This window comes from Rutilus rutilus (genome assembly GCF_951802725.1).
Source record: "Rutilus rutilus genome assembly, chromosome: 21".
NCBI classification, from domain to species: domain Eukaryota; kingdom Metazoa; phylum Chordata; class Actinopteri; order Cypriniformes; family Leuciscidae; genus Rutilus; species Rutilus rutilus.
The window spans coordinates 11,584,527-11,596,913 of NC_140226.1; the positions used below are offsets into that span (position 1 = coordinate 11,584,527).

Sequence of the window (12,387 nt, forward strand, 5' to 3'; positions counted from 1 at the left end):
CGGAGGGTGGGTCTGCGGTAGTCCATCACGACCACTGGGAACAGTTTGGTTTGGTTATTTAAGACCCCGACTATCATTTTGAATAAAACCTTAAATAAGCACAGAGTTCAACTCGCAGGCCAAAACAATCAGATGTTAGGTGATGCTGAAACGTTTGCGGTCGGTACCTCTGGAGGCTTTTGCGCTCTAGCAAAACAGCTACGAGGATCTCAATGTGGACAGACCTCTGACAGCGTCTGCAGGAGACGTGGCTCGAGATCATAACTTCACGAACGCTCCAATCCTTGAGAACATGAGTTTGCGGTAATCTAATGACTCACTGCACTCAACCCGAGCGATTTATTTTTCCCTGGACAAAGCAAACTAAACACATAAAAGCCAGTTTCAAATGTTCATAATCTGTTATAAAGCTGGACGGTGATCAGACTAAATGCATGAAGCATACTTTCTGCTTGAATCAGAAGCACAGTAATGATGTTAGGTTAGAAAAGTGACATGCAATGAGGAACTTTTTGGATTATGCAAGTTTTGCAATGAGAAACCACCTCATCAACATTCCAGCCATTCTACTGCTGGTTGTCAAATAAACGACCAAAAGGAGGAGTTCAACAGGAAAAAGGTTTAAAGGGGTCATTGATTATGATTGAACTTTTTTAACTTTAGTTAGTGTGTAATGTTGGTGTTTGAGCATAAACAACATCTACAATTACAGCGCTCAAAGTTCAAAGCAAAGGGAGATATTTTCTTTTACAGTAATCACTTTTTAAGGACTACGACAAATGGACTACAACGAGTTTCTTCCTGGGTTGGTGACATCACAAACCCTAAAATTTACATAAACCCTGCCCCCGGGAACACACAACAAAGGGGGTGAGGCAATGTTGGGCTGCTTTAGAGAAGAGGAAGAGTTGTTGTCGCTGTTTTTACACCCCGGAAAAAAGTTTGTCCTAAGGCTGATGAACTTAAGAGAGTTTAAAATTTATTTTTAACAGTGTTCCTGAATATTTTAACCTCAACCTCACCTCGTTTGTCTGTGCGCTGCACATTTTACGGAGAACAGCTTCCAGAAGAGAGTACAATGCAGGCTATACGCACAAAAGCTTCTCCTGAAAGAGGTATCCATTCCCATTTTGCCAGGACAATCTGTTGTTTATGGATCACAACTTTGTTGTCTTATTAGTTGTAGTTGTGTTTTCTATTAACAATTCTAATTAGAAGCTTTATGTGGTTGCTATGATAGCTATGATGTAAACGCAGGGCAAAGCTTTGCCTCCGCTAGCCTGCTAACTAACATTACAGTATTGATGTAGTGTTTACTTTAGCTTTTGTAAGCTCTTGCTTTTGTAAGACTGTTCACCGCCCCTTAAGAAAATTATCCATGATTTTATGATCGATTACTGTTTGTATTACCTCAGTTTTCCAACAATAATGGTGATAACATCGTACCTATAAGAAAATTACAACGAAAAAAACATACCACTCTGAAACGTCCTGTGAAAGTTCGTGCTTGAAATCCGTTCAGCACAACCCTCTTGTTCCTTTACATTGTCATGGTCTGAATCTGGCTCAAAATGGTTTGAAATTCACACCATCGTTAACATTTACATCTGAGTAGAGCTTGCGGTTATGAAGAGGTGTGACATTTCCCGAACACGCGCTAAGCGCTGCCAATCACAACACACTGGGCCAGCTAACCAATCACAGCACATTTCGTATTTCAGAAGGAGGGGCTTAATCGAAAACGACGCGTTCAACCTGACTGGGGAGACAGGTAATATAAAAGAAAAATAAAGCGTTTTTTGAACAATCAAGCATGAAAACATTTTCTAGTACTCCCAAAAAAAACAAAATCAAGACTTCGTAAAAGGGCATAATAGGACCCCCTTTAAGGCCCTGATATACCTAAGCAAAATCAAAGAACACACAGGTATGACATCATTTTGAACAAAATCATGCCAAAACGAAGTTCATTTACTCCGGCTGGTGAACACCTTCATACTACCATTGGTCTACGGTGATGATGTAATAGGTGGATGTGGCTCTTAGGCCCCGCCTTCTTTGACATGGAAATATTCTCCAGTTAATTTCAATGAACACATTAGAGAACTGCTTTATAATAGAAACTGAAGTTGAGACACTGAAACTGTTTTTCATTTTAGTGTAAAGCTGCTTGTTTTAAAGCAATCTAACATGCTATATAAATAAACACAACATGACTGGAATGCTGAATTGCAGAGCTTGTGCAAACATATCCACATCGATATCAGATGCTTTCTTAACTGCTGTTTTCTCAACACTGTCATATTTTTTTTTTTTGCCTTTTTATTTTGTTATTGAGTGGAAAGCTAGCAGCTCATATTTACATATTCATCTAAACGCCGCTCTCAGCAGCGTGGGCGATGTCAGGATGTTTTATAACAGTATACTGCTGCTCAGGTATTCCAAACATCTTTTTACCCCTAAGCGAAGAATGAAAAATAACTTGTCTGCGAGAATATCGGGTACAGTTGACTAATGTGCTTAGGTGAACAATGGTACATGTAGCCTCAACCTCAAACTACCACTACTCACAGACCTTACGCATATTGCACACAAAAATAGAAAGTTCTCTTTCAAATGGAAAGCTTCAATCTGTCAATCTGACTAAATCTGCAAAACATTTACCAGGTCCCATGTTGCAACAACATACACTGGCTATATGAAACTATGGTTTTATGACATGCATAAACCTTCAGAATCCACTGTTGATGGACTGGACCACCTCTAAAACAAAGCCCACCTGGTTCCTCTACTCTGGAATGCCATGCAAAGGCTTTCCCCTAATTCCTGCACTGACCTCAACATATTATCCATAACCTGAATTATTACAATCCTCTAGTCTAGATAAAACACCATGTCCTGCACCTCTGTTTATTTGCAAATTCACTGAACACTTAAAGCATGTCACAGCAGGTTCACGCTCCATTACAACTCAAACAAACTGTTCAATGCATCAAATGAGTCATTTAAGGAGTTGTTACTGTGCAGTGTAAGGTGAGGTGGTTCACCTGTGATACCTGTGTAGGGTTTGCAGCTCTTCTTCCAGTGTGCGGCTGAGCTCCAGGGCTTTATCTCGTTCTCTCTGGGCTTCCTGAAGCTCCTCCTCAAGCTGTAGAGATTGAAGAAATGCATGTCAGATCATAAAGCTCTCTCACAACACACTGTTCATGTATGGACAGCTCAAATGACAAAACTAAACCTTTAATAAACACAAAGAAATAGAGAAGTACTAGAGTATGGCTGATATAGGTTTTACCATTAGCTAAAAAAAACAAAAACAATGCACAAAAAAAAAAAACTCTAATAAAATAAAAAATGAAAATAAATAATGCATAAATAAAAATGGTTTAAATTAATTCATACACAATGTTTATTAATTATTCTTTACTTTATTATCTACTAACTAAACCTCAAAGCAGAAAGAACCCCCCCCCCAAATTTTTTTTTTTAAAATGAAAAGAAATAACACATAAAAATGTAACAAATAATTTATTTAATACATAAAAAAAACTAGGAAACTAGTAAAATCAATAAGCCAAACGGACATGATTTATAGCCAGTGCTGGGTCTAAAAACGTCTGAATATTTGACGATTAATCGGCTGGCATGTATACATATACAAATACAAATACTAAAATGTTGTAACAGCAAGGAATCAAACCAGATAAACAGAAAATGTCACATGCCCTGTGCTTTCGACAGTATGTGAGAGCAAAGGTAAGCTATGCAAACTCAATTTCACACAAAATGTGTGTGAAATGCAATTCATAACAGCATTGCTGTGCTGATTATTATGAACATTAACGTAAACTGTCTTCTTCTACACAACAGAACGGTTTCTCCTTCTACTGTTTCATAGAGTAGGCTATACTTGTCTAAAGATTTCGTTAAATTTTGTTTATCAAATATCCATCTGAACTCCAACTGAACTTCATTCATTCGTTCGTGTGCACACAAGGAGAAACTCACACTGAGGGGGATCCAATTGACTCTATTGTCTTCTAACTCAGCACCTACTCAGAAGCGGTGTGTCGTGAGACCGAGGGATCCCTGAGCCGGTGGGTGTGGGGAAGGCCGGGTAAACACTGTCCCCTACCTCTCAGTGCCTAAACCTGTGGCACAATAAAGCCCTTGCTAATGACCTGCCGTTGAAACAGATGTATTGATGGCCTCATCCTTTCAACAGCTGGGTGAGGAGACAGACACAATGGAGGCTGTCTAAACAAACATGACAACCTGCGCTACTGTAAAGTCCTGCAATATACTCCCCGAGAGACAGACGGAGGACAAAGACAGGGAGAGATAAACGGAGAGGAAAAGACAAGAGAGGGGTTTAAAAGAGAAAGAACTGGAGAATAGCTCTGTTAAAAAACTGTTTCCAAAATTTACTTTTCAAACAGTAAAATATTTTTCAAAGGTGTAAATAAAAGATTGTTGGAGTACATTTTAATGGAAAACACTGTCAGTTTTTCTTTAATGTGTTACTTGCTGGTTTCTTTGAAATAGTTTTTGCTAGGGTGTGTTCACACTTATAGTCAGGTTCGCTTGGTTCATTTGGTCCGGAAAAAAAACCCAAAACGTTGAGGTCTGGTCCACTTAAGAGTTCAGACTGGTATTTTTATCATCGAACCAAGAGATATAGAACCTAAAGGCATAGGGATATGTACACAACCTGATTGGTCGGCTTTTAAAATATGTGGCCCATTCAGTATTTTTTGGACTGTTAACAAACCTGACGCTGCTACAACTATGAAACTAAAAGCTACTGAGCAAATACAGAGCATTAAATAATTACGTCAAACAATAAAATACCAACATATTTACCAACTCATAGAAATCATGAAATAAACATGTATTAGACCACCAGATATTAAATGTCTTAAATGCAGTTTTACAATGAATACAAACAAGTTACCACGACACCACCACCAAAAGTAATGAAATGTGTCTTGCTTTACTATAAATCACATGCTCATCGCGAGCGCTTCACTAAGTAACGTAACACACTCAATGTGACCGGGTTAACAGATGCATAACTTTATGGTATCAGAACAGTCTGAACTGCAACCGCTGACAAACAATAACTATACAGAGAAATAATAAACCAACTACGACCAATTATCTAGCCCTCTAAACATGAAAATATATCGCTGCATTCTTTGTGGCGAGGAAAGTTTGTAGGTTAATGTGTAAAATGTGCCATTCAAACTGTGACTGAAACAGTTGCTATAGCAGCCTAATATTAATGCTAGAAAGCCTATGCAGTAATTGTGATTTTTTTTTTTTTTTAATAGTCTAATTCTATTTCATCATTCAAATCTATTTTCACATTCATCTTGACTGAGGGGGCAAAATAATCCTGGTGAGGGGGTGACATTTTAAGGTAAATTCTTCATTAAAAGTTATTGTATTACTTCAGATAACCTGAAATATAGAGCACATTCATCAAAGAGTCTCCTTTTGTGTTCCACAGTATAAAGAAAGGCATACACAGGTTAGGAATGACATGCTGGCGAGTAAACAATGACAATATTTATATTTCCTCGTTGAACTATTCCTTCAAAGGAATGCAAGACTTGGAGTTATCATAAGCACTAAAGATGAATGACTCTTTAGTAACTTTTGCTATAATCTGGGGTTTGTCAAATTGAGGTGTGTCGTTGATAGGCTTGAAATTTCAAGTTTTCTTCAGAAACACAGGAATGCTGTCCGTGCCTTATCTTCGGGGTGTATCGTAAACTGTGATAAAGCTTTAAAGGTTTCATCTCATTGATGCATTGTCTGCAAAACGCATTCGGCTTCTACGAGGCACCCGTTTGACATCGAGCAGTGTCTTATCAAGATGCATTGGATTGGGGAGTTTCTTTTCTTTACTGAAATCAACCTGCAATGCTTCACTCCAACGTGAGCGCAGTGCACCGTTATACGCCTATGATGCGGTCTGCAATAAAAAAAATCTTCAACTGCAGACTAAAGACATATAAGCAAATACAATATTTGCATGCTTTAGATAAGTCACACAATGCATGACTGCAACGGAAACAGGCCTATGACTCGAACACCGGTGCATTTAAATCCCTGAAACACTTTTACCCATAAGCACATGCAGTTTCCGCTGGTTCCCCAATCACTCTAATTACTGGAGTGCGGGTCTCGAAAGTCAAAGAGAACATCAAAAAGCCTCAAACCTCTAAAGTCAATATGTACTTTTCTCCAACAGGGAGGGGAGCTCGACTTCAAAGCGCAATTCTTTTAATCTTATGTATTTTATCAGCATTCATTACAATATTATCCAAATTAGGTTCCCAGAGTAACGTGTTAACCTGTAGAGATTAAGCCCTGCAAAGGAGGGTCGCAGCCTTGACCTTTATGAGCGAGCGTTTGGTGGGGCAGAGGTGGGCTGGTCGTGGCCTTTGTGACCCAGTGGGGAGAGGAGGATGTGATGGAGGTTATCAGCGGTGTCACAGTCCGCTCCGTCGCTGACTGAAGCTCATTTAAAGCAGCACGGCCCGTATCATGTCAGAGGTCACCCAACGCTTTCTTGCTCTATTGAAATAAATATATTATAACAGGGTTCGAACAGATACTGCCAAATACAATTCAAGCACTACTTTTTTGGTTTTCAAGGACTACAATCAGAGATCTCACTTATCAAACAATATCTTTATTATGTTTCAAATTCTAAAAAAGGTAAATGGATAAATTAAAATAAACCATTAAAACAAAACGGTACAAATAAAGTGCAGCACATGCATTGACTGTGGTAACTTTAACCATACTATGACAAAGATATCGCTTTCCTTATTCAAAATACATGATTGACCTGAAGAATGAAAGCTGTATCATATACTTTTGATATTTATATGAGTGATATCACGCTCATAGCCATGCAAAATGGCTCTATATCTACATCAGACGGGCTGCAGCATTAATATTGCGTGACATTTTTTTTATCAATAAAATGAAACTCTAATTTCACATATATTGTCTTTCAATAATTCAAGCACTTTTCAAGTACCTTTTCATAAATATGGCTGTTTTCAAGGGTTTTCCAGGACTTACATTTCAAAAAGCTTTAAACCTTTTACGAAACGTGTTATAAGACTCCCGAAGCATTCTATTCAGACCATTTATGAAATCATATCAACTCTGTATTTAGCACATTGGCCAGCCTTGATGAACAACAGTGTGCACTAAACCACTATGCAAAGGTTAGTTAACCATAACATGGGACATTTACATGTAGAGGTCTTAAAGGTACAGTAACAAAAACAACACTTTTAATTTCACAGGGAGGGGTGAAAAATGGTCATGCAAAACTAAGCTTCTAATAAATTCAAAAACATATCTGCTAAACTGTTAAGCAAACAACTAATACTTAGTCTAACTGTTATGAAAGATTAAACACTTTAACGCATGTAACACAAATTTGAACTGGACCATTTCATTATAAGGACTAATCCTGTGAAACACACACCCCTTCTCTATTTCCAAGCCTGTCACCTGATGATGTGTGATCAAACATATTCAGCTCTACAGGTCAGAGACAAAAGACTTGCATCCTCGCCTGACAACAAAAAGGCCAAATGCATGAGATCCCTCCTCCGCAGAACACACTCATAAATCTCTCTCGCTTTAAATCGCCAGTAAGACTCACACCTTGTACAACTAAAACATCCCCAAAGAATTGAACGCTCAGAAAGAGATCTTTACGAGGAACCACTATCATTTATTAGAGGTGGAACAGAACCAGGACATGATGCAGGCCAGATTTTAAAGCATGAGCACCAAGGCTCAATGTATCTACAGCTTGTGTGCTGTTAGGCCATGGTCCCTACTTAAAACAGAGCAATTTACTCGTTCTCTTGTCATGTGGAAGACAAAGGGAATCCTTTTGAAGGATGTCCAGGTTTATCTATAGGACGAAATAGTCAACATGGACTATTAAAGTCTAAAAAGCACCATAAAAGAATCATAAAGGTAGTCCATTTAATTCAGAGGTTCTCAAGCAGGGGGCCGGGGCCTCTGCAAACTTCCTTGGGGGCCCAATAAGTCTTACAATTATTTAAATGAAAAATCTTATTTAAAAAAAATACAGATGTAAAACATTAAACTAACATCATAGTTTTTACTTTATTTGTTTTATTACAACAGAAGTACCAGAGGTACATTTCAGCTTATATAGGAGGGCCCATCACACTCTCATGGCAAAACAATTGTACTATTTTTAACTACTTCACTATTTTTAACTATTTTGGCAAATTGGTGACTAATTAGTATGAATTTGTACAATGTCAAGTGTACGTTTCCATATGATCTGCTTAGACCTTCATGCTTACCTTTTTTTTGTACAAAAATAATTAGTTTTCGAAGAAAATGCATACGAAATTGTCACCTTATTAGTTTTCTCATGAGATTAGGTCGAAGGGCCTTTGAATATTGTTTTGGGCAAAGAGGGCCTTGAAGTCAAAAAGGTTGAGATTGAGAACCACTTATATAACTTCTTCACTATATTCAGAGTTCATTTAATTAAAATGTGACAAGATGTAGTGTTAATTCATTGGTATTCAATTTTGTTTGAATGTGAATTTACTGTGAATTTACTGTGAATCGAAACTGAAAATGAACACAGTGCTGCGCTTTGGCTTTACTCTGAAACATGCAGCGCGTCAGACTATATATTTATATAATAACACCACAACCATTGCGATTTGATGATTGTACAAAGCCATACCACATTCTTTCTCACAACCATACATTGTCAAAATTCATAAAAAAAAGTTAAAAGCAACTGGTGAGTAACACCATTCCTACGCAGATTTTTACTCACATTTGGCACTTTAACATGTTTCCATTTATTTAGTAATGGTTTAAGGTCTTTTCGCGATTTCAATCATCATAACCCCAAACAAATTTTTTCTCAAATTTACGCAATTCACGCTGTTCACACTTTTCAGGTCGAAAAATACGTTAAAAAAATCACATCCCTGAGATGAAATCAGTAAGGGCCCCGCAGAAGAAGTTAAAGGTGAGGTCTGGACAGAACCATGAAGGCCAAGAGAGTGATGGGGGCAGGAGCAGGCGTGTGAGATCCCTTCACTGCTGTCAATGCAGAAGAGAAAAGCTGCAGAGCAAACACAGGTGGTTCAGAGCGAGGGCAGAGCTCTTCACAACGGTCCCCGCGAGCCTGTCCACATCCCCCACTCGGCATTTAGAGGGACGTGCACGCTTCAAACTAAAACCAGCCGTATACGTTGCATCTCTCTTATTTTAATGTAAGCTAATTTGAAATATTACAGACTAACTGAAACATTAAACAGTCTTTGTCCCTTAAATGAACCTTGTTTCCTGTCAGGTCATTCCCAAAAAGGTTCTCATGAAATTAGAATAAAATTGGTTCACACAAACCTGCTTTCACATTATAGTCAAGATTTCCCGTTAACACATTCTTCTTAAACAAAGGCCCAGATTGAATTGACAGACCGCGGAATAGATTTAAATATGTGTTATGCAATTTAAGTTATGCGTTTAACGGCGCTGAATTCATAATCAAATGAGCTAAAATAACTGGTAAACACACACAAGGGGTAAGGATGCAAACAGATTAAATGTGTGTTTGAAACGTGCACATCCTTATATACACCTTCTGGCTGTATTCGATTTTAATTAGACATTATTTAGTCTGTTTTTGTTATGGGGGCTGTATTGTAGGCCTTTTTTTTTTTTTTACTGCAGGCAATTGGTGACCACAAAGATAGCAAAGCCTGACCAACAATAAAGCTCTTATGGTTGTTGAGCAGGTTCTTTTACATGCGCTGAGGTGAAAATGAGACTGAAGAGATAAGACAAGGAATAGCCCCGGGTGATATCAACTGACAAAAGTCACGAGCCAAAAAAACACTTTGCAGGTGCTTTGCTGTTCTGGTGAAATATGATGATGAAATGACAACAAATGCTAAAATACGCCCCTAATTTCCATCTTAATTGAAAAGAAAAAGAAAAACAACTGGCCTATCTTTACTATCATTATCTTCCATGATAAAAAGAACACCGGTTAACATTCTCTAAAGAGTCTGTCGATTAAAAACCTAGAAATTAATCATCCAAATGAAATCCCTGAAAGTTAGTGTGAGCTAAAAGCTAAATATAAAGATTTCAGAAGGAAGTCTTTGCTCATCATCTTAAACTCAACTCTTTTTTTCACCCTGAAGATTTTCTCGGGCTTTCTTTAAAGTAAAATGTCAATCGATAAGTGAAAGTCCTGTTCATTTTTAAATTGTTTTGTGGATATGTTCCTGGCACTGTTGACTAATTTTACGACAGCTGTTCCCATTTCGTTTTAAATTAAAAACCCCGCTCTATAATCCCAGGAGTCAATCTATAATTAAGGGGATTTATAGAAAAACCAAGTGCTACATTAATAACAAAATTTAATATATTTCTTAATAAGCCATCAGCCGAACCGTCTTAAATGTGAAATATAATTTTTTATTTTTGGGGGGAAATCTTAAGTTAAATTGCTTGGAGACAGACTGGACTTTTTACCAGATTATAAATAATCATTATTTTTTATCTACTGGTAATCGTCGCCATGTGGCACAGACGAATCAAAGCATTTTCACACCAAAATCCACATCATCACATCTAAATACAAACAATCCAGTATCCATTTGTGTTGGAGTTGGAGTATCATTATCACCAGTTTTGCCCCTCACCATTGGTTTTTTTCTGTGAATCCGACAGCAAATGTTCATCATATGGCTACACCATCAAAGCAAGTGATTACAGGCCTAGAAAAAGCCTAAATGAATATCTGAAATATATTTCATTAAACCACTTTTTAAAAATCAGAGCTGAATTTAATACAAAAAAAAAGGACCAACAAGGTAATTTAACATTTATCTTTAGGAATAAATTAAGTAATTTATAATAAAAATAAATAAAATAAAATAAACAACACCATAATAACCATTTAATATGGAAGCTTGTTTCCGCCACTGAATAATAAATAAATAATAATAATTGCGACTTTTTATCTCACAATTCTGACTTTTTTTCTCACAATTGCGATATATGAAGTCAGAATTGTGAGAAATAAAGTCGCAATTCTGAGAAATAAAGTAGCAATTGCGAGATATAAAGTCGCAATTCTGAGAAATAAAGTCGCAATTGCGTGTTATAAAGTCAGAATTGTGAGATATAAACTTTTCTGAGGTAAAATTATTATTTTATTTTTTTTGAATTGGAGTTTATTTATCACAATTCTGAGAAAAGATGTCAGAATTGCGAGATATAAACTCGCAATTATGTGTTATAAATTCAGAATTGCGTGATATAAAGTCGCAATTGCGAGAAAAAAAAGTCAGAATTCTGACTTTATATCTCGCAATTCTGACTTTATAGCACGCAATTGCGACTTTATTTCACGCAATTCTGACTTTATATCTCGCAATTCTGACTTTATAACACGCAATTGCGACTTTATTTCACGCAATTCTGAGAAATAAAGTCAGAATTGCGAGATGTTAACTCGCAATTGTGAGATAAAAAGTCGCAATTATTATTATTTATTTATTATTCGGTGGCGGAAACAAGCTTCCATACTGCATTGTATGGAAGCTTGTTTCCGCCACAAAATAAAACATTTCAAAAGATAATTGCGACTTTTTATCTCACAATTGCGAGATATAAAGTCAGAATTGCGTGAAATAAAGTCGCAATTACGTGTTATAAAGTCAGAATTGCAAGATATAATTCAGAATTGCGAGATATAAAGTCAGAATTGCGTGAAATAAAGTCGCAATTGCGAGATATAAAGTCAGAATTGCGTGAAATAAAGTCGCAATTGCGAGATATAAAGTCAGAATTGCGTGTTATAAAGTCAGAATTCTGACTTTATATCTCCCAATTGCGACTTTATTTCTCCCAATTGCGACTTTATTTATCAGAATTGCGACTTTATATCTCAGAATTGCGACTTTATATCTTGCAATTGCGACTTTATTTCTCAGAATTGCGACTTTATTTCTCACAATTGCGACTATTTCTCACAATTGCAACTTTATTTCTCACAATTGCGACTTTATTTCTCACAATTGCGACTTTATTTCTCACAATTCTGACTTCATATATCGCAATTGTTAGAAAAAAAGTCAGAATTGTGAAATAAAAAGTCGCAATTATTATTATTTATTTATTATTCAGTGGCGGAAACAAGCTTCCATAATTTAATAATAATAAATTAAGTAAAATAAATTAATAATAAAATAAAAATTTTTTTTTTATTATTATTATTGATTATTTATTTAATTATGTAGATTAATGTTTTATAATAATAATAATAATAAT

At 36.5% G+C, this 12,387-nt stretch overlaps 1 protein-coding gene across 3 annotated transcripts in view; it reads right to left on the reverse strand.

The window, feature by feature from the left end:
* Positions 1 to 12,387, reverse strand: part of mipol1 (mirror-image polydactyly 1) — an 83,126-nt gene that overhangs the window by 15,860 nt on the left and 54,879 nt on the right. For 2 of the 3 annotated variants that reach the window (XM_084392654.1, XM_084392655.1), the window contains one exon: positions 3,048 to 3,148. In XM_084392654.1, the coding sequence (XP_084248780.1) occupies positions 3,048 to 3,148 (101 nt within the window). The remainder of the gene's footprint in view (positions 1 to 3,047; positions 3,149 to 12,387) is intronic. The other variant, XM_084392656.1, reaches the window with a different exon arrangement.